Here is a 23,871-nt window from a genome sequence, read left to right as displayed (position 1 = left end):
TGTCAATAGACCTTTTGGTCTGACTCTTAGGGAATTTTTGGAAACTTTTCTTTGATATTTCAATGTCTTTGATTTCATCAAATTTGTAATTTTTTTTTTCAAGTTTATTTCCAGTGAGGACACGGAAATTTTAATTGAAATTGAAAGTACGATTGATATGGATTATTGAACATTTGTAGAGGATTAATTGTATGAATCTCTAATTGTAGGACGTCAATTGTATCTTATGATTGTTGCGCTAACAATCTGGTTCTACTTCGTAGTTTGATACAATTCAGCTTTGAAAACATACGGGTAAATTTTGTGCTGGGTGCGCAAAAATTATTTCGGACCTGACATCAAATATCAAGGTGTAGAACGATCACTTTAACCAATCTATACAACACAACAAGACACTATTAAGATGTTCAAGAAGTGAGTATTGGACTACTATATCACTATGTTATTCGACCAATGAATTTGCAGCTAACAATTTCTTTCAGATTTACAAAAGAAGATGTTCATACAAGAACAAATATTAAATCATCAGTTCAAAGAGGTTTAAAAAGTAAATTTGTTTCACAATTTGATGTTTTAGAACCAATCATTGATGATCTAATACCAAAGAAATCACAAGTTGAACTATTAAAATGTGAAGATAAAATTCAATTATATATTTCAGATGATGAAGTTATTTTTTTCCAACAATTTGATGAATTAATCCCATCTTTAAAAATCATTCATAAATATCCTTCTGCTTTTCCAAGTGTTAAAGTTGATAGAGGTGCTATTAAATTCGTCTTGTCAGGTGCTAATATCATGTGTCCAGGTTTGACTTCACCTGGTGCTGATTTACCTGAAGCTCCTGGTTTACCAGAAGGTGAAATTGTTGCTATTTATGCTGAGGGTAAAGAACATGCTTTAGCTATTGGTAAATTAATTATGAGTACAGAAGATATTAAATCTAAAAATAAAGGTATTGGTATTGAATTATTCCATTATTTAGGTGATGGTTTATGGAATTTCCATGCTGATTAAGAGTACATTTTATAGAGATGATTTTATATAATAATTTTTTGTGCATTTAATGATGAATGAATTAAAACTTTTTGTTTTCTTAAAAAACAAGCAAAATCAATATTTTGATGTTTTTATGTAAATTATTTGACCATTTTCGAAATTATGTGATGAAATTAATGATAAATCATTATTAATTGAAGTTTCAAATTGTGATATCTTATAAGATAATTGAATATCAATGTATGATAGATTAAATAATCGACTTATTTGACCTTTCAATTTTAAAATCTCATTAGTTTGTAAAGTGTTCATTTTGATTGTTTTGTCATCAGTTTGTAAACTCAGTTGAATCAATTGATTTTGTATATTATCAATATGAGGATTGACATGTGTTTCCAATTTAATTTCATATTTGGCTGCTAATTGTTTAACTCTTGAATTAGTAATCAATTTTGGATCTCTTGATGCCTGTGAAATGAAATATAATTCAGCATTAGTTCTTTCTTCAACGGAAAATTCAGTACCATTAACTGATTTTATATTAGGGAATCTTGATATTATATTCATTTCCATTTCTTCTGGTGTTTGATCAATAAATACTGGATTCCCATTTATTCTAATATCAATTACATTGGGGAAAATGATGGAAAGTGTATCAAGTTCATCAAAATCATTAATATCATTACGCCGTATATCAAGTATTTGAATGTTTTCATAAATGATATTATTATCAAATTTGAATAATTGATTATCTGAAATGTTTAATGATTTGATTGGAGTTTTTGAAATGATTGAAGGTAAGTTTTGGAGATTATTAAGTGATAGATCTAGTTTTTCTAATGTGTGCAGTTTTGATATCCAATTATCCACCTTGTCCAATTTATTATCAGATAATAATAATTTATCAACATTTGGGAAATAATTGGGTATAACTGATAATACATCTTGTGAGGGTTTTGTGAGTGAAATATCTAGACGTTTAATATTTTGACAAATCTGGGCATCGCCAACTTTTGATAATTCATTACCAACTAATTTGAACTTGCTAATTCCTAGTGGACTAATTATAGTCGTTATTGATTCTAATGAATTGAATAAATTGAATGATAAATCTAATTCTTCAAGATTTGGTAATTGTTCTTTAATCAAGATAATCTCTTCTTTATTAATTCTATTTATCTCTTTCCTACTCAATGAAATGTTTTTCAAATAGCTGAAATCTGATTGCAATCTTTGTAATTTTTCAAATCCAAATTGTTCCACAACTTTAGAACCAATCTTAATTTCTTTAGCTTCTGTTGAAGTTCCATAAGTATTCACCAATGCTTCATAAAAACTTCTTGTTCCATCATGTTTCTTCGAACTTTTAACAAACGAGCCAGTCTTTTCATCACCATAAGCTTCCAATAGTTAGTATACCATTTCTATCATATCAAAACCACACAAATACTCACTATGGAAATATCGAACATTTTTGAAAGAACCATCATGTTTCCCTTTACTAAGACTATCCCATTCAACACCAAACGCCACTTCCCCAGGCCAGGCTGGGATCTCTCCAATAAACCTCACAGTGCAAAGTTCACCACTATACGACAATCGATCACCAACTTCCACCATCAGCTTTTTCTTACTCTTGATCACTAATTGGTTCAAATGGACTTGATCTTCTAATCATTTGTATGAGATCTGATTATTTTCATAGTATGGAATCGCGCATTTAAAAAAGTATAAAAAAACAAACCCCCTTGAAATTCATACTTCTTTCACTTTACTCAGATTGCATTATTGTATGTCATCTTCATTTTTGAAACAACATATAAGGATGTTTTTATAAAAGTCATTTTTGGTATCCATGGGTGGGTTGTCATTATTTCGGGTCTGCACATTGATAGTGCAAACCAGTTTACTTGATTGAGTATATACATTGGTTGGCTTTTGAATGATTAAGCTGTATGCTAATTAAACAATCTAACAGGGCTTGATCATATGTATGACTATCCACGTTTGTTCGAGTTTATCCTGTGCATGGTTGATTTATATCCCATGACGATAACTTTGAAATATACACTGATGAATATTTTCTAAAAGTTTCATAGAATTGTAGAAGTTCGTTCTTTATATATACTACAATCTTATTTTAAGTTTATATCCACATTAAGAATATTATATTTGTAGTGGATGATTTATATAATGTACATATGATCATGAACTCATGGATTATTCTTCCATAGCATCATCATTTTGATTATCAATAGATGCAAATAATCCATCAAGATCAAATTCTTTAGACCATTGAGAAACAATAGTGGTTTGTTCAACTGATTCACTTGGTTTATTACCAGCAGCTGCAGTTTTTGGTAAATGATCATTAGCTGTTTCTTTAGAAGATTTTGGTAATGTCCAACCAATTAATTTACCATCTCTCCAATCATTTAAGATACTTAACCCGGCACTACTTAAATTTGGAATACCACCTTTACCTAATCTACCTCTTTTACGTGCAACATGAATTAAAACTTGTTTTGCAAATTCATTAACATCTGAATTTGGTAATGGTGGTAATTGATAAAATGTTTTGAAATGATCAATCATTTCTTGTGATTTTGATAATTTTTTCAATAATAAAACAATAGCTGGATATGGATCTGTAATGTTTTTAGGTGGTAATGCACTTAATAATGCTAAGTGAGCTTCTTGTTCAATTCTTGATTTTTTCTTGGATTCAGCTGGGAATACTATACCTGGAGAATCTAAAATTTTCAATTTACCATCTATTTTAACTTCTCTAAGTGATGTTGTAACACCTGCTTGATTACCTGTTGGACAAGCTTTTGATGAACCACCATGGCGTGAAGTTAATGCATTAATAATTGATGATTTACCAACATTTGGATAACCAATAACACCTGTAATGATTGATCTTTTCAAGTTAGATTTTGCTGCATATGATTTTAATGCAGTTAATAAATTATTAGCAGTTGTAGTTTGTGATAATGTCTTATTGTAAGAGTTAGAATTTGTTGCACCTGGAGCAGCTCTAATTGGAATAGTTGGGAAACTTGATTTTAAGAAATCTAACCATTTGTTTAAAACATCATTTGGAATCAAATCGACTTTATTTAATAATAATATTAATCTTTTACCTTGACTTTGTAAAACTGCTTGTTCAACTTTTTTAGATCTTGTACCTTCTGGATCTCTTGCATCTAAAACATACAAGACAACATCTGAAGCTTCAACCACAGATTTGAAAATCTTATCATATGCTTTTCTTGATTTATCTAATTCACTATCTTCATCTTCATCTTCACTTAAATCATATTCAACAATTTCTAAATCACTTTCATCTTCATCATCAAGATCTTCATCTGAATCTTCACCATTATATTCTTTAGCAGCTTGTTGAGCACTTTCCAAAAGAGCACCTAATGGGTTTGATTCTTCTTCATCATCTTCTTCATCATCAACTAAATCTGGATTTTCACCAGCTGCAGCTAATTGAGCTTTTCTTTCAGCTTTTCTACGTAATTTTTCCTCAGCATGAGCTCTTTTAGATTCTTCAATTTCTGAGACAATTCTATCTTTATAAGGGAATGAAGCTGGAATACCAGGATCTTTTTTCTGTTTACTTTTCCATGTAACATCTTTTTTAGCTAATTTATTTTGTTTTCTATTATGAGCAGCTGCTTTCTTTTTAATACCTTCTCTCATACGAGTGGTACCTCTTTTACTAACTGGTTCTAAACAGAAAAAACGTTAGTACATGACTCTCTTTTTAACAATATCTTCATTAAACATACTCTTAACTCTCATTTTGTATCTATGTGTATAATTTTACTTGTTTTATACCTAAGTTCAATATGCATTATAGTATAGATCAAATAGAAAAAATTTATCTTAAGCTCATCGACCAGTGCTGACTAACCATTTTTGACATTGAAATCCGAGGTGTTGAAAGTCACATGATATTGGCTACAAATTCCGACTTCTCAAAGTCTTCGCGAAAATTCGTTGATGTTCCATAAATTGAAATGACAAATACTAAAATAAATCACTCGTTGATACAATATAGTACTTCTTTCTTCTTCATCACCAAAGAACTTATTCCACGTTCATCTAATTGTTGTTTGTTTTGAATCACTGGTTTACATAGGTCTAGATATTGGTTTATCCTGGACTTAGATTCATTACACTCTTCTTTTTTCATTGTTTCTCTTTTCTTTCAACTTCCTTGTGTACAAAAGAGGCAAATTTAATAAAAGTATACGTTTGAAGAACAAAAAATGGCTGCTATTGCAACTAAAAGAGAAGGACCAGACTTAAATATCATCTTATCATGTCCTGAATGTAAAGTGTTCCCACCTGAATTAGCTGAACGTTTTGCTGAAGGTGATGTTGTTTGTGCTTTATGTGGATTAGTTCTTTCAAATAAAATTGTTGATACAAGATCAGAATGGCGTACTTTTAGTAATGATGATCAAAATGGTGATGACCCAAGTCGTGTTGGTGAAGCTGGTAATCCATTATTGGATGGTAACCAATTATCAACCATGATTGGGTATGGTCAAGGTGATTCAAGAGCTGGTAGAGATTTAAATAAAGCTCAAAGTAAAAGTATTGTTGATAAGAAAGATAATGCTTTACAATCTGCTTATGCTAAGATTTCTATGATGTGTGATGCTGCTCAATTACCAAGAATTGTTCAAGATGGTGCTAAACAAGCTTATAAATTATCTCATGATGAAAAAGCTTTAAAAGGTAAGTCTCAAGAAAGTATTATGGCTGCTGTTATTGTGGTTGGTTGTAGAAAAGCTCAAGTTGATAGAACTTTTAAAGAAATTTGTACTTTAACTCGTGTTCCAAAAAAGGAAATTGGTAGAGTTTTCGTCATTATTAAGAAAATTTTAGAACAAAAAAATCAAACTACAACTACTTATATGGCTCAAGAAAATATTCAATCATCTCAAACAAGTGCAGAAGATCTTATCAGAAGATTTTGTTCTCATTTGGGTTTATCAATTCAATTGTCTAATGCAGCAGAACATATTGCTAAACGTTGTAAAGATGTTGGTGTTTTAGCTGGTAGATCACCAATCACAATTGCAGCTGCAGTTATTTATATGGTTGTTTTGATCTTTAAAGCAGATTTAGCACCTGCTAAAATTGCTGAAAAACTGGGGGTTAGTGATGGTACTATTAAGACAAGTTATAAATTCTTATATGAAAATAAAGAAGAATTAATTGATCCAAATTGGATTGAACAAGGTAAGATTAAAATGGAAGAAATTCCAAAGAATGGTTAAATTTATATGGGTTTTCTTTATGTTTGGGTGACGGCTTTTATTTACCACTATTGCGGCATGGTTTAAATGGGTTTTTTTACCTGTTGATTGTTCACATCCATCCCATGGGCTAGATTGTTAAAGGTAAGTGATCTTGCTACTTTACTACTAATTGTTCAAACATTTGCTTTTTTTTCTATGAATGACATATTACATATATACAATAAAAAGACAAAAAAAAAAACAAAGGATGCTTTAAAAGTTTTTGATTTTGGAAAGGAACGTTAATAAATTGTATTTTTGAATAAAATACATACTACAATAATATATACTTTATTAATTTATTTAATAAATGAGATAAATATTGAAACAATAATCTATATATATTGTAATAAGTGTAGATTCATGATTATTCTGATCCTAAAACTGAAGCACTAACACTTCTTTTCAAATCATCTCTTTTAAAATTTGAAAGATCTAAAAATGATGGAGGTGCTTGAAAATTTTTTTTTTGGTCTAAATGAATTTTCATTACTTGAAATTTGTTGACCTTGTGATCCTTGATTTAAATTAATTAAACTTCTTGTTCTTAATCCTGCAAATGAATTATCACCAATTGATGGACTTTGTGGTCTACTTGAAGTACCATTACTTTGTGCTTCTGATCTACCTTCTTCCAAGACACTAATTTCTTGTGTTGATATTCTTGTATAACGATAATTATTAATTTTGGATTTTATTTTGGAAATGTTTGATGTAATTAAATTTCCAAAATTTTTCAATGATGATTTTTTATATAATAGGAAATAAACACCTGTTGCTGCAATTAGAAATATGAAAAAAATTGGTAAAGCATGTAAAGTTTCATAATCTCTTTCTGATGATGATGATTTGGAACCAATTCCACCGGGTATAAATTTTTTATTTTCTAATTTAACTTCATTATCACTTGGTTTAATACCAACTTTTAAATCATCATTAGATTTAATTTGACTTGAAGCATATAAAATAATTTTCCCCAAAGTCCAAGATAATTCTGAACCTTTTATAGCGCCAGCGCTTTGGAAAGGAATATGATTATCAAAATCTTCAACAACTTTATCAGGCATTTTAGCTTCAATATCAATTCTTGGTAAATTAAAACCCTCATGTAAAACATTTAATACCCAATTTGCTTTAAAACATGCATCTTTTAATAAATCATCAGGTAAATTATTATAATCACCATTTGCACTATTTTTTTGAATATCAGACCAATCACTTTCACAGAAAAGTTTAACTTTTTCACTAAATTTTAAAAAATTATATTCACCACCTGTATGGAAAACATCATTTGCTGAATACCAATATTCTGATACACCAACAAATTTATCTTTAAAGAAATCAATTTCTGGGGCATGAACACCATTGAAAAGGCATGGTTCATCTGTACATGGTAAATTTTTCAATAATAATGGATAAGTTGTCTTGAGACATTGTTCATAATTACCTGAACCAAAGACATTATAAGTGAAACCTTGATATGGATATTCATATTTAGCATTTTTAGGTAAACATGGATCAGTTAATTTTAAAGTATTAAAATCATCATCTGTTGAAGGATTATTACGTTCTGGTAATAGATTGATTAATTGATTTAAATAACGTTTTCTTGCTTCATTTGCACCAAACCCTAACCAAGTACTTACGAAAACATCCCATTGTTGAGTTTGACCATTAACATTTCTTAAATAAACTGTTGATATATCATCTCTATGTTTTTCAATTTCAGTTTTTTTATTAGGGACAAATGAAATTTGAGTTGATGCACCACCCATATCCATAAATCCATATGATGGATGATTTGAATTTTTGGAATCATAATTATCTAATTGACCCATTAAATAATTTAAACCAATCCAACCATAGATCCCTTCAGTTTCACCATCTATGATTTGAATTTGATCAGCACAATTATCTAATTTAAATTTACTTTCTTTCCCAACTTCATAACAAATAGTTTTCATTAATTTTTCCTTCTTCTTTGTTGGTAATAATCTAACACCAGCAGTTGCCAATATAAATATTGGAGTATCTTTCCAATTTTCACGCGGTATAATTTTTTCAGCATATTCAATCAAAGGTTCATAATGATCATCCCATACTTTAGAAGGTTTATCACCAAATGTTGAGACACCAGGAGTAGTTTTATAAGTCCAAGATTCTTCTTGATATATTTGGGGAATCGATTTAAGTTTTAAATCATCTGTTGATTTATTTGAATTGAGTTCCTTGGAATCTTCCCATCTATAGATTTGAATTCTAGACCCAGATGATCCTGAGTCAATCACTATCCCATAGCGTTCCTTCATAATGCAACTAACAACCAATAACCACTAACCACTAACAAACCTAGATCAAGATCAATACAAACATACACTAATCAAATCAAAACACGGTTAAAATTAAACACTTCTGAGATCCGACCATCCCAAATCACATGACTTTTCCCCAATTCCGAGGGCTGTCAAAAGTCACGTGAAATTGTTACCTTAAAAATTCTGCCACAACCAAAAATTGATTTTTTTATTTTTCTCCGATTTTAATTTTTTTTCAGTGCGTAAGCGGTGTTTTCATTTTTTTTATTCTATAGATGAAAAAAGTCTCGAAATTTAAATGAGTCAAAAACATTAGAGGTTATATAAAATAAATTTAAAGGTCTCATTTTAAAAGAGAAATTATTCAGAGGATCCAATAGATATATTCATTATATTCATTATTATCAACCACATTAATCAACATTTCAATTCCCATAATATAATAATATAATAATAATAAGATCATAGTATTATAATAATGTCTACAGTATCGTTATCCTCTTCATTCACCAATGGTGGTTGGGTTGTTCAAAAATTTGGTGGTACAAGTGTTGGTAAATTTCCTGAAAAAATTGCAGATGATATAGTTAAAGTTTATTCTCAAACAAATAGAGTTGCTGTGGTTTGTTCAGCTCGTTCTTCAAAAACTAAAAGTGAAGGTACAACATCAAGATTATTAAGAGCTGCTGATCTTGCATCAATTGATGGTGATTATGAATCTATCTTGGAAATTGTTAGAAAAGATCATGTTGAAAATGCTGAATCCAAGATTAAAGATTGCAACTTATTAGAAAAATTAATTAAAGATACAAATTTTGAATGTGATCAAGTATTAAAATTATTACATGCTTCACAAATTATTGGAGAAATTTCTCCAAAAACTTTAGATTCAATAATGAGTGCAGGTGAAAAATTAAGTTGTTTATTTATGGCTGCATTATTTAATGATCATGGTATTAAAGCTCAATATATTGATTTATCAACAGTTATTGCCCCTGGGTTAGATATTTCAAGATCTGGATTTGATAATTCATTTTATTCAGAATTAACAAGATTATTAAGTGAAAAAGTTCAAGAAATTCAAGATTTAAATATAGTCCCTGTTTTAACTGGTTATTTTGGTATAGTCCCTGGTGGATTATTAAATGGTGTTGGTAGAGGTTATACTGATTTATGTGCTGCATTAATCGCTGTGGGGATAAATGCAGATGAATTACAAGTTTGGAAAGAAGTTGATGGTATTTTCACAGCAGATCCACGTAAAGTTCCAAATGCAAGATTATTACAATCTGTTACTCCAGAAGAAGCTGCAGAATTAACTTATTATGGTTCAGAAGTTATTCATCCTTTTACAATGGAACAAGTTATTAAAGCTAAAATTCCAATTAGAATTAAAAATGTTGAAAATCCAATTGGTGAAGGTACAATTATTTATCCAGATGATGTTAGTAGAAAAGGTGAAGAAACTCCACCACATCCACCAATTAGTGTTCAAAAAGTTCCATCAAGTGTTTTCACTAAGGCAAGAAAAGCTACTGCAATTACTACAAAACATGATATTATAGTATTAAATGTTCATTCAAATAAAAAAACTTTATCACATGGATTTTTAGCACATATTTTTTCAACTTTAGATCGTTATAAATTAGTTGTTGATTTAATTTCCACTTCAGAAGTACATGTTTCCATGGCATTACAACATTCAGATGATGAAAATGCATCAAGAGATTTAAAAGAAGCAGTTAATGAATTAAGAAAATTAGGTACAGTTGATGTTACTAAAAAAATGGCAATTGTTTCATTAGTTGGTAAACATATGAAACAATTTATTGGTGTTGCATCAACCATGTTTTCAACATTAGCTGAACAAAATATTAATATTGAAATGATTTCTCAAGGTGCAAATGAAATTAATATTAGTGCAGTTATTGATGAAAAAAATGCTATTAAGGCATTACAATCAATTCATCAAAAATTATTAGAAAGTCCAATTGGTAATGTACCAATACTTAATGAAAGAATTTCTCAATTAAAAGTTTCTGAATAGATAACCTCATATGTTTATAGATATTAAATATAGATTATAATGTACAAATTGAATCAAAAAAAAGACGTAATTTTATTTATAGTATCTAAAAGACAAAAATTTGATCACCAGATTTAGAAACAGGTTTAGCTTTAGTATAACCTAAATTAACAGCAGCTTTTTTAATAGAATTAACCATTGGAGGAGGACCACATAATAATAATTGAGTCTTTGGAGTAACTTTTGGAGTATATTGTTCCAAAATTTCTGGAGTAACAAATCCAACACCACCAGTCCAATTATCAGAAGGTCTATCCAACATATAATGAACTTTAATTTGTGGATGTTTTGCCACAATATCATCTAATTCCTTTTTCAATAAAATATCAGCTTCAGTTTGATTACCATAGATTAATTGAACTTGAGTTTTATCAGCTGGATTATTAATAATTGCATTTATAATTTGATACATTGGTGTAATACCTGTACCACCTGCAACCATACCAAAATGAGTAACTTGATTTGGAACATATTCAAAAAACCCTTTTGGACCTCTAACATCAATACTATCACCAATTGATAATTCAGCAATATATTTTGAAATGTTACCAGTTGGATAAGATTTAATTAAAAGATCAAAATAACCCTTTTCAGCATCATTTGAAGTTGGAGTATAAGATCTAACAATTTCTTTACCATTAATTTCAGCTTTTATTGAAATATGTTGACCAATTGGTAAACCTAAGATATCATCAGGATTTGGTAAGGCAAATCTATAAATACCAGAATTATGTGAAAGAATAGTTTTTTGAATTAATGGGAATTTTTTAAATTCATCTTTATTTAATACTGGAGCTCTTTTAGATGAAATTAAGAAAAACACACTAGTTATGATGATTAAAACAACACCAATTGCAATTGGGACAATAGGAAGTGACATTGTGAATTGATACTTGATAATTGATAGAATTAAATAAAGTCAATATTCCAATGGGATCTTCTCTTTATATAGATTAATTTGATCTAGCTCTCAATTACCATCTTTGAAAAGTCATAAATTATGGGAATTTTCAAGGATTGAAATTCTTAAAATGGTTAAAAAACACCGATTTTGTTCGCGAATGGAATGTGATTTACTATATTTGGTAAATTTGCAAGAATTTTATGCCAATTGTTGTAAATTTTTGTAAATTTGCGAAATATTTATATTTTGATCTAATTAGGAAATTTTGGTGAAAATAATTATTGCAAATTTGATTTTGATTTTGATTTTGATTTTGATTTTGATTTTATGATCAAGATTCAATAGAATTATGCCCTACTAGACCACACACACAGATAGACAGCCAAGTATCATTATCCTCACTGTGGCTAATTAATACATACTCTTAATCTGATATCCCATTCTTCGTACTAGTGTTATAGTGTAATCCTGATGGATCGGTTATACTGGCATCTTTTAGGGTTACGCGATGTTCAATCGATAAGTTAATTACGCGTACTATATACTTTTATATTGTATAAGCTAAGTTCAATCACTGATGATACACACTACCAAGGTATAACAAACCCCGTAGATTACAATAAACACTCTCTCATCGCTCAAAAACAAACCATTCACCTTCTAATCTAACACTTTAAAAAATTCACCAATGACTGTCATTTTGACCCGTGTCTCTCTTATCAATGAATCGCCGCGAATTCTTTTCATTTGTTGATGCTTTTGATGCTTTCATGACAATGCAGAAATTTATTCTCGTAATCAATATTGAATTTTATTCATTTTATTTCACTTTGATCATCTATTTTAATTGTTATTCTTGTGCTATTGCTGGTATAACTCCCTTTATTCCTGGTATCTTCTGGCTCATAAACAAATTAGAAGGGTGGTTAGTGGCTAGTTGTTGCTTTAGTGGCTGCTTAATTATCTTTTCCATACAATGAGTAACCAATCATCTCCAAACATTCTTCATCAACAAGACAATAATAAACATAGAACTCATTCATTATCTGGTGCTCTTTCCATCTCATTAGGTCTTTCATCATCATATGGTAACACTAAAAATCATGATAATAATCAATACTTGGGAAGAAGTTTTGTAGGAAGTTTTAATAAAATAAGGCAACAACAACAATTACAACCAAATGAATCTTCAATTATAAATAATAATACTTTTTTACATCAACAAACTGAAACTATTGCAAATGATGATGATTTATTTGCTAATGTTGATGATTTAGATGAACAAGTATTTGATGATAGTCTTGTCGATGATTCTTTTGCAAGACCAAATAATATAAATATTAATGAAACTTCTTCATTAATTAATCCTCAAAATTCAATCACTCCATATTATTATGATTATGACTTAGAATCTCAATCAAAACCACCTTCTGGTCCAAATAATAGATCAAGTGGGAAACATTCCCTTGATGCAAATATATCAATTCAAGATTTTAAACCAATGAAATTAATTAGTTATATACCTGCAGTTATCCTTGGTCTTTTATTAAATATCTTGGATGGTTTATCATATGGTATGATTATTTTCCCCATTGGTGAAAAAGTCTTTAGTAACTTGGGATCAGCAGGTCTTTCAATGTTTTATATATCATGTATTATATCACAATTAGTTTATTCATTAGGTGGTTCTGCATTTGGTGCTGGGATTGGAAGTGAAATGATTGAAGTTACTCCATTTTTCCATGGAATGGCCCTGAATATCATGCATGAATTAGGTGAAGATCATCCCATGGAAATCATTTCCACTACAATTACAACATATGCTATTAGTTCTATTATAACTGGATTAATTTTCCTTTCATTGGGGAAATTTAAATTAGGTCAAATTGTTGGGTTTTTCCCTCGTCATATTTTGATTGGTTGTATTGGTGGTGTTGGATTTTTTCTTATTATAACTGGAATTGAAATTAGTTCAAGATTAGGTTCATTTGAATATTCTTTAGAATATTTAAAATTAATTTTCCAATGGGGAAATTTTATTAAAATTTTCATACCAATTTTATTAACCGTTGTGCTTGTTCTCTTACAACATTTTAATCATAATTCATTAATATTACCATCTTTTTTCATTTCAGTTTTCGTTATAACACATATTTTAATCATTTTGATTCCATCATGGGATTTGAAAAGTTCAAGAGAAAATGGTTATATGTTTTCATCTGGTGGTTCTTCATCCAATTCAGATCCAACTAAACATGAAGCATGGTGGGAATTTTATAAATTATATAATTTTAAATTAGTTGATTGGTTTATCATTTTAAAACAAATTCCATCAATGCTTGCATTAACATTTTTTGGGATCTTACATGTTCCAATTAATGTTCCAGCTTTAGCAGTTTCTACAAAACAAGATAATATTGATGTTGATCGTGAATTAATTGCTCATGGATTATCAAATTTAATTAGTGGTTGTATTGGTAGTATTCAAAATTATTTAGTTTATACAAATAGTTTATTATTTATTCGTGCTGGTGCTGATTCAAGAGTTGCTGGTTTATTATTAGCTGGTGCAACTTTCTTAATCTTAATTGCAGGACCTGTTGTTATTGGATTTATACCTGTTTGTGTTGTTGGATCTTTAATTTTCCTATTAGGTTATGAATTATTAAAAGAATCATTATGGGATACTATATCAAGAGTTTCAAGAGTTGAATATTTAACAATTTTAATCATTGTATTAACTATGGGTGTTTATGATTTTGTTATTGGTATTATAGTGGGGATTATAATTGCAAGTTTCCATTTCCTTTATGAAAATACCAAAATCCCAATTATTTATAATCAATTTACAGGAGAAGTTGCAAGATCAACTGTTGTTAGACATCCTTTACAAAAACAATTTTTAAGACAAATTGGTAAACAAATTTATGTTTTAAAATTACAAAGTTTCTTGTTTTTTGGTACAATTGGTAAAATTGAAAAAACTGTTCGTGAATTATTTGAAATTGAAAATTTACATCAAAATCCAATTAGATATTTAATTTTAGATTTTAAAAATGTTTTAAATATTGATTTTAGTGCAGCTGAAGGTTTAAATAGAATTAAAAATTTTATTATTGAACAAAATGCTTATTTAATCATTTCAATTGGTGATAAAGATAAAATTTTAACTTCTTTGAAAAATGTTGGATTATTTAATCATGAAGAAGAATATATGATTACAAAATTACAAGTTTTCAAAGATTTAAATGCATCATTAGAATGGTGTGAAAATGAATTTTTAACAAAATTTAAACAATATCAAAAATATAAAAAATTTGAAACAACAAATGCAGAAACTATTCAAAATTCCAAAAATAATTCTTATTTACAACCACCTAAAAAATTAAATGTTTTACCAATTAATACCCCAAGAAATACAAATTTTATTAAAGAAGTTTCAAAATTTAATTTAAATGAATCAAATATTATAGAAACTAATCAAAAATTACATGGTGATGATGATGAAACATCAAATCCAATCTTATTATCATCAAGTTCAAATTTAAAAGAACCAATTCCATTATTAACATTTGCATTACAAGGTGTTTCGGGTAAAGAAGAATCATTTTGGAAACCTTTAGAAGGTTTATTTAAAAAAGAAGTTATTAATGTCGATAAAGAATTACAAATTGATCCAAAAGAATCATTTATTATACTTGTTGAAACTGGTATAATAACAGTTACATATCATATTAATCAAAATGCAAATATTTATGAAACTTTATTACCAAGAACTATAATTGGTAAAATTAAAGATGAAGTTGAAAGGAAAGATAGATATAAATCTGTTTTGAAAGCTAAAAATCAAAGTATTGTTTGGTTTTTAGATAATGATACTTTAAATGATTTGAAATGTAATAAATTGGAACTTTATAATGAATTATTAATGGTCATTGCAAAAGCTAATGATGAAAGATTTGAAAATATTACAGGTTATACACTAATTTCAACATAATAAACGCGGCCCGCGAATTTTGAGGGTTATTTATTAATCATGATTCATGGTATGTTTGGATATATTGGATCAGTTGCTTTTATATAAATAATAGATCCTTTTTCTTTGACGATTTGTTTATAATTTATATATAATAATAGAGCATATTTAATGATTAATCATTTGTAAAGTGTAATCATTTCAAAGAAAGAAGTTTTTTAACATGGCTACACCATTAGATACACTTGATTTACCAGATATAGATGAGCAACTTTCAAATTCGGAACAATATGAAGATGCAAAAGAGGCAAATACTTATGAACAAAGTCCTTATAAGGAATCCAATAATAATGAAGATCATAGAGATAAAGAAGAATCATTACAAGAATTAGAGAAAAGTATAACCAAGGATCATATCCCTCGTCATGATGTTGTTAATCCTTCAGGACATGAAGAAAATGCATTTTTCCCAGAAGAATATCAAGTAGAGACTGAAACTGGACTTGTCAGATCTACAACTGCTCTTTCATTACAGAGATCAAGATCAAGAGTACAACCTATGCAAAGTGGTGATGATAATTCTAAACCTGCTGAACCTATAAATACTACGGGGTTAACTAAAGAGAAATTGGATAAAGCAGTTGAAAGGAATAGGAAATCGTTGGAAAAGAATAAGAATGGTAAAGGGTTCTTTCATAAATTGAAGAGTATTTTCAACTGATACCAATTGCTTTGAGTTATTATGAATTACTTTAATGAAATCAAATGGAAATCAAATCTTCCTTTGTGCTTATTGTAGTCCCCGATTTTTCCTTTTTGCGGAGCTGATCAGGTTTATTTACGAAATTGGATTTCCTTTTTAGCTCTTTGTACTTAATATGCCAGCTTATCAATTAACATCAACAATCCACAAATAGTCAGTTTCAAGAAGGGACTTTATTGGTAATTGATCAGATGCTTTTGTCCTAGATCATGTGTATCCTTTTAACAACAAACGCCAACAAGGACTACCGGTTCATTCTTCTTTCCAATAGAGATGAATACTATCAAAGAGCCACACAATTAGCTTCGTTCCATGAATATAACAATGTCAAGATCTTATCACCTTTAGATTTGGCTCGTAAGGATCATGGTACTTGGATAGCATTAAACACTGAGAATGATAAGTTTGCCATCTTGGTGAATTATAGAGAAGGTATCAAAGAAGCTATTAACCCTGTTTCAAGAGGTGTTTTGCCACAAGATTATGTTGTATCAAATTCCACTACAAGAAGTCAATTCTTAAATGAATTAAGTGCCAAATATGATGATGGTGAATTATTATCCAAGATTGGTGGGTTTAATTTATTATTTGGTGATTTAAGTTCAAATTCATTTGATATTATATCAAACAAGAATAATTCAGATTTTAAAATCTTTACTACAAAAGATGAATATCATGGATTATCAAATTCTTCATTTGATGAACCATGGGAAAAAGTTAGAATTGGTGAACAATTACTTAGGGAATATACTGAAAATTATAATAATTCAACCAGTACCATAAATAAAGAAGATCTTGTTGAATCACTGTTCAATTTATTATCATATAATACAATGGAGAATATAACTAATGATTTCCAAGGAAATTTTGAAAACATTAAGAATTCAATCTTTATACCACCTTTAAAAGTTCGTGATTATAATAGAAATAATGTATTGGCAGGTCAATGGTATGGTACTAGAACTCAAACTGTTATTTTAGTTGATAATCATGGTCATGTTTCATATATTGAAAGAAATTTACATTCAAGTGATGATTTAGATGAAAGTCCTCAAACTCAAAAATTTGAGTTTGAATTATGAAATCATGAAACCATATGTATTAATATAATCTATGTAATGATCTAATAAGCTAATTTATGAATAATATAATGAAATATATAATATAATGATTTATTTGTACAACTCTTTTAAAGCATTAATAGTAATATCTGCAAATTCTTCACTCTGTTGAATACAAAAACTATGGATGATATGATCACTATTTTCAACTTTAACATTTGATTCATCTAGAAGCTTTTCAGTTATTTGTTTTTGAGTTTCATTATTAACCCAATGATCCACATTACTAAAATAAAACCATTTAGGTATAGTTCTAGTTGATTTTGAAAAATTGAGGAAATATTCCCAATCATCTTGAATAACATACATTTCCTCAGTTGCTAAACCTAAGGATTGTTTAATCTGTTGAGGTTTAGAAATAAATCCAGAAGTGGCATTGAAGGCATGTTTTGGTGGATTGTTTAAAATTTGACCAAGTAAAAACCCCCTTATCCTTTCAGGAATCCATTTCAATATATGACTAAAAGTTGAAACTAGACTATTAAATGATGGAATAAGTTTAACAATTGGGAATAATTTGTTACCTTTATCAGATTTATGTATATCAATTATAGTTGGTGTAAGAAATCCAATAAATTTAAAATTCACCTTGTCTAATAATCGTACCACAATTCTTTCCATCATGTATGAACCCACAGAGTGTCCCATAATGAAAACATCCTGTACATGTCGTCCTTTGATTGTTCCTGCATGGACAAGTTGTTGATTATCATTTGAAAGATCTGTATTAAGTTTACGATCATGTTTTGAATTTAAAAAATTTTCAATGATTTGAACTTTATGTTCAATTTGATCTTCTAATGTAAATACTTTTTGGAATTGTTCTAGGTTTGTTGATGAAGTAGGTATATCATGACCTGCTTGAGATATACCCAAGATCTCAAGTGATGGCCAATTCTTTTGTAAAGATTCGAAATACTCTTTATAATATTCAATGACACCAGGGTTTCCCGGAATGAAGATCAATAATGGTGAATTGCCAGCATCTTCTTCTTTCAAGCTTGAAGGATAGTGATGAACGGTTGTCGGTATTGCACTGAGATCGGTTATGTGTTTCATGGGTGAATCTGCTTTAGAATCTGTTTAAATCTAGCATAGTCTCACGAGTCACCGCCTATTAATACTTGCAGAAATCAGATGAGCTTATATACGAATTTAAAAAAAAAAAAAAAAAATCCAGGCGCGTCTGCCATTTTGTGCGTGTTTGCGAATAATCTAGAATCAGCGTTTAAATTTTTACACTAAACAAGAAATGGGAAGTAAAAAGTACAATTTATTAAAACTTTACCGCTTTTATTTTAGAATTGATTGGTGTTTTGTTAGTTAAATTGGTTGAATAGTGTCAAGGCTGTCAAAGGGTATATAAATAAACAGGGTCCCACAAGAGAGACAGAATCCAAAACCATGTCCGACGTGAGTAGACTGGACGGGCTAGAACAAGTGAGAAGTATTAATATGCTAACAAGTACCCAGTATAAGCGTAGGAAAGTTGATGAACAAAACATCCATGAACAACAACAAGATGAAAAAATATTGGAATATATTAAGAATGCTCAAGTAGAGGATTTGAAACCAGAACAGTATGATTTGGAATGGCTGGAGAATCTTTCAAAACAGTTGAAACTTGCAATAAAGGAAAACTCATCGGTCCGTATAAAATATGCTAATGACCCATTAAAGTGAGTATCTATAAACATAGATGATATTGAGAATTCAATTACTAACTCAATATATTACAGATTCTTAGACTCAGAAGTTCATTTGAATGAATTAATCAAACAAATATCCAATATAACACTTGCAGAATTACCTTTATATAATGATTTCATTAGATTGAATCAAGATTCATTTCAAGAATTAATATCACATCCAAATCATGATATAATAAATCAATTCATAAAAGTATTTAATGATCTTATAGACTCAGAATATGAAGATGATCAATCTGAATTATTGAAATATTTATCACAACATCAAATAATAAATTTTTTATCAAATTATTTATCAGAAATTTCCTCTACTGTAACAACTTTGGATCAACAACAACAACAACAATTACAAGATATCCAAGATGTTCAAATAACAATATTAACTATATTTAATGAACTAACAAATTATGAGGATACAAATTTAAAGAATGATCTTATAAAACAAGATGATTTTATACAATTTTTAATCAATACTATACGTCAGGTACGTAAAATTGATGAAATTACATATTATCGAGAATTAATCAATGATTATCTTTATAAATTAAGTTCATGGGATCCAATACGGTTTATTTCAAAACATGGGTTTTATATTGAAGTTATGTTGATTCAATTATCATTTTTCACAAATCAAGAACCTGAAGATGGTTCAACTCAAGAAAATTTTATTGAAACTGGTATACAAATTTTATCAAATTTAGTATCGAATAAATCAGGTCGTGAATTATTTTTAACAAATGAAGGATTTGAATTATTATTAATATTAATTAAAAATGGTGATTGGGGGTTTAAAACTTTTATTAAAATTTCAAATTATTTAATTGAATCAATAAATGATTCAAATAATGTTGATTTATCAAGTTTAATAATTGATTCAAATTATTTCTTAAATCATGTTTTCAAAAATTTAAATAAATTCAAAAATGATCGTGATGTTATTTATCAAATATTGAAAATTTTAGTTAAATTAATAATTTTTTTACCATTTAATTCAGATCAAAGAATAAGATTAATAAATAAATTAATTAATAAGAATTATAAATCTCTTAATGTTATTTTGAAAATAGAAACTAAATATGATCAAAATGTTTCTAAATTAGATATAAAAGCTTCAGAATCAAATGATACAGTATATTCATTTGATGAATTATATATTGATAAGATTGAAAATGGGTTAGATATTTTACAACAAATTAGTATATTTAAATCATGGTTATTAATTGAAGATGATAAATTGAAAAATGATATGATTCATATGAAATATTTTAATTTAGATAAATTAAGAAATATACTTACAGGTTATAAAGATGAATTAAAATTTAATATTGAAAATACAACGAATCAAGATTTAAAGAATGAATTTTTTGAATATACCACCATGATTAACGAACTATTGGCTAACCTATATACATGATTGTCAATTCATTTCTATTATATAGTTTAATTAATTCATATATCTAATAAACTTGAACATATACATTAATGTAGGTATAATAGACTGTTATTACCCAATGCGGAAGTCTACCGTATCGGGACTGAATTGATCCAGCCAGGAAAAAAGAACCAGAAATTAAAAAATAAATCGCGAACGTTTTTCGAATCTGATATTTTTTTAATTAAGCGAAAAAGAAGAAAAAAAAATTGCACAGATATTGAAATTTGTTTCAGTTGGGAAATTGTGTAAAGTTTTACTGCATTAAAGCTTCAATTGATTTTTTTTTTACCAAAGATTCGAGAATCGAGATTTATAAAAAGATTCAAGTGATTTTGCTCTTATTTCAATTACTTGCATACATACTCATTGCCTCCCTTAATTATAATTACATTTAACTTTTAACTACTCACTAGGTGATAACTTAAATAATATTATACGTCAAGGTATTCAACGGTTCAGTTGCCCCTTAAATTCCAGATTTAGATTCTAGACTATAAAGATTTCACACATTATCAGGCTTAAGGCACTGGGTATTAAATATATTAATTAAAAGAACATAAGGTGATATCATCAGATCTACAAGAGATATAGAAGCAGGTACGGATCCAATTAAGATCTGGATTGTTCAAACAGGTGATTCTAAGGATTTGAAGGTTATTATATCAAAGGCATTTGAATTGTTTAATATTACATATCATACATTTAATTGTTTCATAAATTAATATTCAAAGAAAAAAAAAGGGTGATAATCTAATAAGGTTTCATATATATAAAAGAACTAGAATCATAACTTCCTATGAATCATGAGTCTGTCCAAAAGTGGACTTCATGTTTATGTTGATCAAAATGATGGAAATTCATCAAGTGGTAATGAAGATGGTGATGGGAATTTAGTTATGAATATACCTGAAAATCAAGGTTTATTACCACCATTACCAGATATTGATGAAATTGCAGTTAATAATCAAAATAATAATCAAAATAATGGTAATAGTGCAATTGTTTATGATGATAATAATAGTTCATTCCATTCTAGAACTCAATCATTAGAACAAGTTTTAACTCCTTCTTCATTACAAAGATCTAGAACCAGTTCAAATAAAGTTACAACACCAACTGGTATGATGACACCAAAAACTGAATTAAATTCTTCACAATTTGAAATTCAAACTCCAACTACTCAAACTATATCAAAATTTGATATCAATACAGTTACACCAGTACGAGAAAAACAATTAATTGAACAAGATCAATTAGAAAATCAAACTTTAGAATGTTCACCAACTATAACAATTGATGAAAGATTTGATGTTAGTGTTGATATTCCAAATGAAGATAAATTACCCAAGACAACAGAAGATAAGATTAAATTTTTCCAATTATTTCAAAAAAGAGAACAAGAAGAATTTGATAAAACTTTATCAAGTTTGAAAAAAGGTGGTTGGGTTAGTTCACAAGATTTATCATCATTAGAAAATAAAAAACGTAATCATTATAAAAAATGGGGAATTAAAATTAATGAATTGAAAAATACATTAAAATTAAAACAAAATCAAAAACATTATGAAAATCATCCTGAAATTAATGGATATTTTAGTCCCAAAGATATTAAAGAATCTGATTCTTTCAATTTTGATGGTGGAAAATCACCAAATTTACAAACTTTAGAACAAAAATTCTCTGTATTAGGTATAACTAGATGAGTTTTTTTCAAACACAATACAATACAATCAAAACAATTCTCAATTTCAAAAGAAGATATGTATATATAAAAGACATGGAAATTATTGATTATCCAGCTTTATATATAACTTTTGAATTACATTCAATATAGAATGGTTCTTTATCATGGGATTAAATATGTTACTTGGAATAACTCACCAAACATTCAGAGCTATTGATATGGTTTCCTTAAGGAACTCATAACCGATTTGAAAATTGGCCCATAAAGAGATACATACATAACTATGAAATGTTGATGGTCCAGTCTGGTGATCCAACCTATGAAATCACATACAATGAAGGTCAAGTTTAGTCTTCAGTTTCTGATGTATAACTATTTAGTATTACTACTATAATATGACATTTCATTTCCCCAGATTTAGAACTATTTAAAACATAGATTACCAAGATCTATGTACTTTGTTTAATTTCAGAATTTAACAAGCCGTTGCAGAAGTTATGTTAATTCCATGATGTTGATTTTAAGCGCTTTACGTTAAATGAGATGATCGAATCTATGCAGTGTGATTGAGCATCAACTCTTGTGAACATCTCTTGTGACAACTATATACAAGTTCATAACGTCAGATTTAAATTGTTAATAGCTTGATCAAATATTAACTGTGTCAAAAGTCAACAGATGAGTATCTATAGTCATATCGTTAGTAACTCGGTGCAGGTTATTTCAAAAAATTATATCATCAACGCCACTACGCCTTAGCAGCTTTAGCTTCCCGATGTCTAGACTGAAGACTCTACCTCTCTACCTAAACAAATTTCAGGGGTGTTCTGGAAAGGAAGGTAATCTGATAATCCCATCCTGGAAATTAAACCCATATAATAACATGTACCCCGGTTACTTGAACCTTGTGTGTTGTAACTAGTTGTACCAATGAATGGACTACGGTGGATGAACATTGAACTACATCTGGTTTTATTAGAAGAAAAAAGCACGATGGAATTTTGGAACCTTTTCCTTTATGAATATACTTATATCCCCTCAAGTGAGTCGAGACTCAATAAGCTGTCTATATAAGTTATTGTTCCATGATTTTCTTAGACAACAGATATTTTGAACGCCTGAAGTCAACTAGTATACCAAAGTAACTTGTACTCGATTACTGTATCATGATGGTACTCTTGCCTCGTACCACTTAACTATATCACTGATTTGAGCTTGCTGGTTGTACAAGAGTTCATCTAAAATTTACTGTGACCGGCCTCTAGATCAAGCCCGGCTGAAAGATGATTAAAAAGTACTCATACACGTCTGGGGGAGACCGGCCTTCTTGTTAAAGCTTTTAATCTGTTAACTCATGTTGAAATATTTTGTAATAGATCCAATATACATTCAATCTAAGCTGTTATGAAATTATTCCACAGATTAACGAGAACTTTGTTTCTACAACATTCTATTGTATTATCTGTACTGATATCTATTGATCTATTGGTCACAGCTTTGAAATACAATATACTGTAAATGGTAGTCGTAATAAATTTGTTGAATCGTCAAT

General features: G+C 28.7%; 13 protein-coding genes across 13 annotated transcripts; 8 read left to right on the top strand and 5 right to left on the bottom strand.

Moving 5' to 3' along the window:
• Nucleotides 1-226: 226 nt before the first annotated feature.
• TMA20 (translation machinery-associated protein 20) lies at nucleotides 227-1,017 on the top strand (the record flags this gene model as incomplete). The annotated part of the gene is made up of 2 exons (XM_011278280.1): nucleotides 227-259; nucleotides 466-1,017. The coding sequence occupies 2 exons, from the start codon at nucleotides 227-229 to the stop codon at nucleotides 1,015-1,017; spliced, it is 585 nt and encodes a 194-aa protein (XP_011276582.1).
• A 96-nt stretch (nucleotides 1,018-1,113) lies between these two features.
• Nucleotides 1,114-2,619, bottom strand: PAC2 (Pac2p; the record flags this gene model as incomplete). The annotated part of the gene is made up of 2 exons (XM_011278279.1): nucleotides 1,114-2,399; nucleotides 2,502-2,619. 2 exons carry the CDS (start codon nucleotides 2,617-2,619, stop codon nucleotides 1,114-1,116), a joined length of 1,404 nt encoding a protein of 467 aa, XP_011276581.1.
• A 600-nt stretch (nucleotides 2,620-3,219) lies between these two features.
• Nucleotides 3,220-4,713, bottom strand: NUG1 (RNA-binding GTPase NUG1; the record flags this gene model as incomplete). Its single annotated transcript, XM_011278278.1, has 1 exon — nucleotides 3,220-4,713. The coding sequence occupies one exon, from the start codon at nucleotides 4,711-4,713 to the stop codon at nucleotides 3,220-3,222; it is 1,494 nt and encodes a 497-aa protein (XP_011276580.1).
• Nucleotides 4,714-5,285: 572 nt separating this feature from the next.
• SUA7 (transcription factor TFIIB) lies at nucleotides 5,286-6,305 on the top strand (the record flags this gene model as incomplete). The annotated part of the gene is made up of 1 exon (XM_011278277.1): nucleotides 5,286-6,305. One exon carries the CDS (start codon nucleotides 5,286-5,288, stop codon nucleotides 6,303-6,305), a length of 1,020 nt encoding a protein of 339 aa, XP_011276579.1.
• Nucleotides 6,306-6,745: 440 nt separating this feature from the next.
• YND1 (apyrase) lies at nucleotides 6,746-8,635 on the bottom strand (the record flags this gene model as incomplete). Its single annotated transcript, XM_011278276.1, has 1 exon — nucleotides 6,746-8,635. The coding sequence occupies one exon, from the start codon at nucleotides 8,633-8,635 to the stop codon at nucleotides 6,746-6,748; it is 1,890 nt and encodes a 629-aa protein (XP_011276578.1).
• Nucleotides 8,636-9,119: 484 nt separating this feature from the next.
• Nucleotides 9,120-10,688, top strand: HOM3 (aspartate kinase; the record flags this gene model as incomplete). Its single annotated transcript, XM_011278275.1, has 1 exon — nucleotides 9,120-10,688. One exon carries the CDS (start codon nucleotides 9,120-9,122, stop codon nucleotides 10,686-10,688), a length of 1,569 nt encoding a protein of 522 aa, XP_011276577.1.
• An 85-nt stretch (nucleotides 10,689-10,773) lies between these two features.
• Nucleotides 10,774-11,607, bottom strand: CBR1 (cytochrome-b5 reductase; the record flags this gene model as incomplete). Its single annotated transcript, XM_011278274.1, has 1 exon — nucleotides 10,774-11,607. The coding sequence occupies one exon, from the start codon at nucleotides 11,605-11,607 to the stop codon at nucleotides 10,774-10,776; it is 834 nt and encodes a 277-aa protein (XP_011276576.1).
• Nucleotides 11,608-12,607: 1,000 nt separating this feature from the next.
• On the top strand, nucleotides 12,608-15,628 carry VSB1 (Vsb1p; the record flags this gene model as incomplete). Its single annotated transcript, XM_011278273.1, has 1 exon — nucleotides 12,608-15,628. One exon carries the CDS (start codon nucleotides 12,608-12,610, stop codon nucleotides 15,626-15,628), a length of 3,021 nt encoding a protein of 1,006 aa, XP_011276575.1.
• Nucleotides 15,629-15,830: 202 nt separating this feature from the next.
• Nucleotides 15,831-16,328, top strand: BN7_1113 (uncharacterized protein; the record flags this gene model as incomplete). The annotated part of the gene is made up of 1 exon (XM_011278272.1): nucleotides 15,831-16,328. The coding sequence occupies one exon, from the start codon at nucleotides 15,831-15,833 to the stop codon at nucleotides 16,326-16,328; it is 498 nt and encodes a 165-aa protein (XP_011276574.1).
• Nucleotides 16,329-16,579: 251 nt separating this feature from the next.
• Nucleotides 16,580-17,452, top strand: BN7_1112 (uncharacterized protein; the record flags this gene model as incomplete). Its single annotated transcript, XM_011278271.1, has 1 exon — nucleotides 16,580-17,452. The coding sequence occupies one exon, from the start codon at nucleotides 16,580-16,582 to the stop codon at nucleotides 17,450-17,452; it is 873 nt and encodes a 290-aa protein (XP_011276573.1).
• Nucleotides 17,453-17,542: 90 nt separating this feature from the next.
• BN7_1111 (bifunctional triacylglycerol lipase/ester hydrolase) lies at nucleotides 17,543-18,550 on the bottom strand (the record flags this gene model as incomplete). Its single annotated transcript, XM_011278270.1, has 1 exon — nucleotides 17,543-18,550. One exon carries the CDS (start codon nucleotides 18,548-18,550, stop codon nucleotides 17,543-17,545), a length of 1,008 nt encoding a protein of 335 aa, XP_011276572.1.
• Nucleotides 18,551-18,895: 345 nt separating this feature from the next.
• Nucleotides 18,896-20,614, top strand: BN7_1110 (Beta-catenin-like protein 1; the record flags this gene model as incomplete). Its single annotated transcript, XM_011278269.1, has 2 exons — nucleotides 18,896-19,142; nucleotides 19,239-20,614. 2 exons carry the CDS (start codon nucleotides 18,896-18,898, stop codon nucleotides 20,612-20,614), a joined length of 1,623 nt encoding a protein of 540 aa, XP_011276571.1.
• An 824-nt stretch (nucleotides 20,615-21,438) lies between these two features.
• Nucleotides 21,439-22,338, top strand: BN7_1109 (Serine/threonine-protein kinase; the record flags this gene model as incomplete). Its single annotated transcript, XM_011278268.1, has 1 exon — nucleotides 21,439-22,338. One exon carries the CDS (start codon nucleotides 21,439-21,441, stop codon nucleotides 22,336-22,338), a length of 900 nt encoding a protein of 299 aa, XP_011276570.1.
• Between the last annotated feature and the right edge of the window lie 1,533 nt (nucleotides 22,339-23,871).

Source organism: Wickerhamomyces ciferrii, contig 00025, assembly GCF_000313485.1.
Source record: "Wickerhamomyces ciferrii WGS project CAIF00000000 data, strain NRRL Y-1031 F-60-10, contig 00025, whole genome shotgun sequence".
NCBI classification, from domain to species: domain Eukaryota; kingdom Fungi; phylum Ascomycota; class Saccharomycetes; order Phaffomycetales; family Wickerhamomycetaceae; genus Hansenula; species Hansenula ciferrii.
The sequence above is the reverse complement of the archived record's forward strand: the minus strand, read 5'-3'. Positions and strand labels throughout refer to the sequence as shown.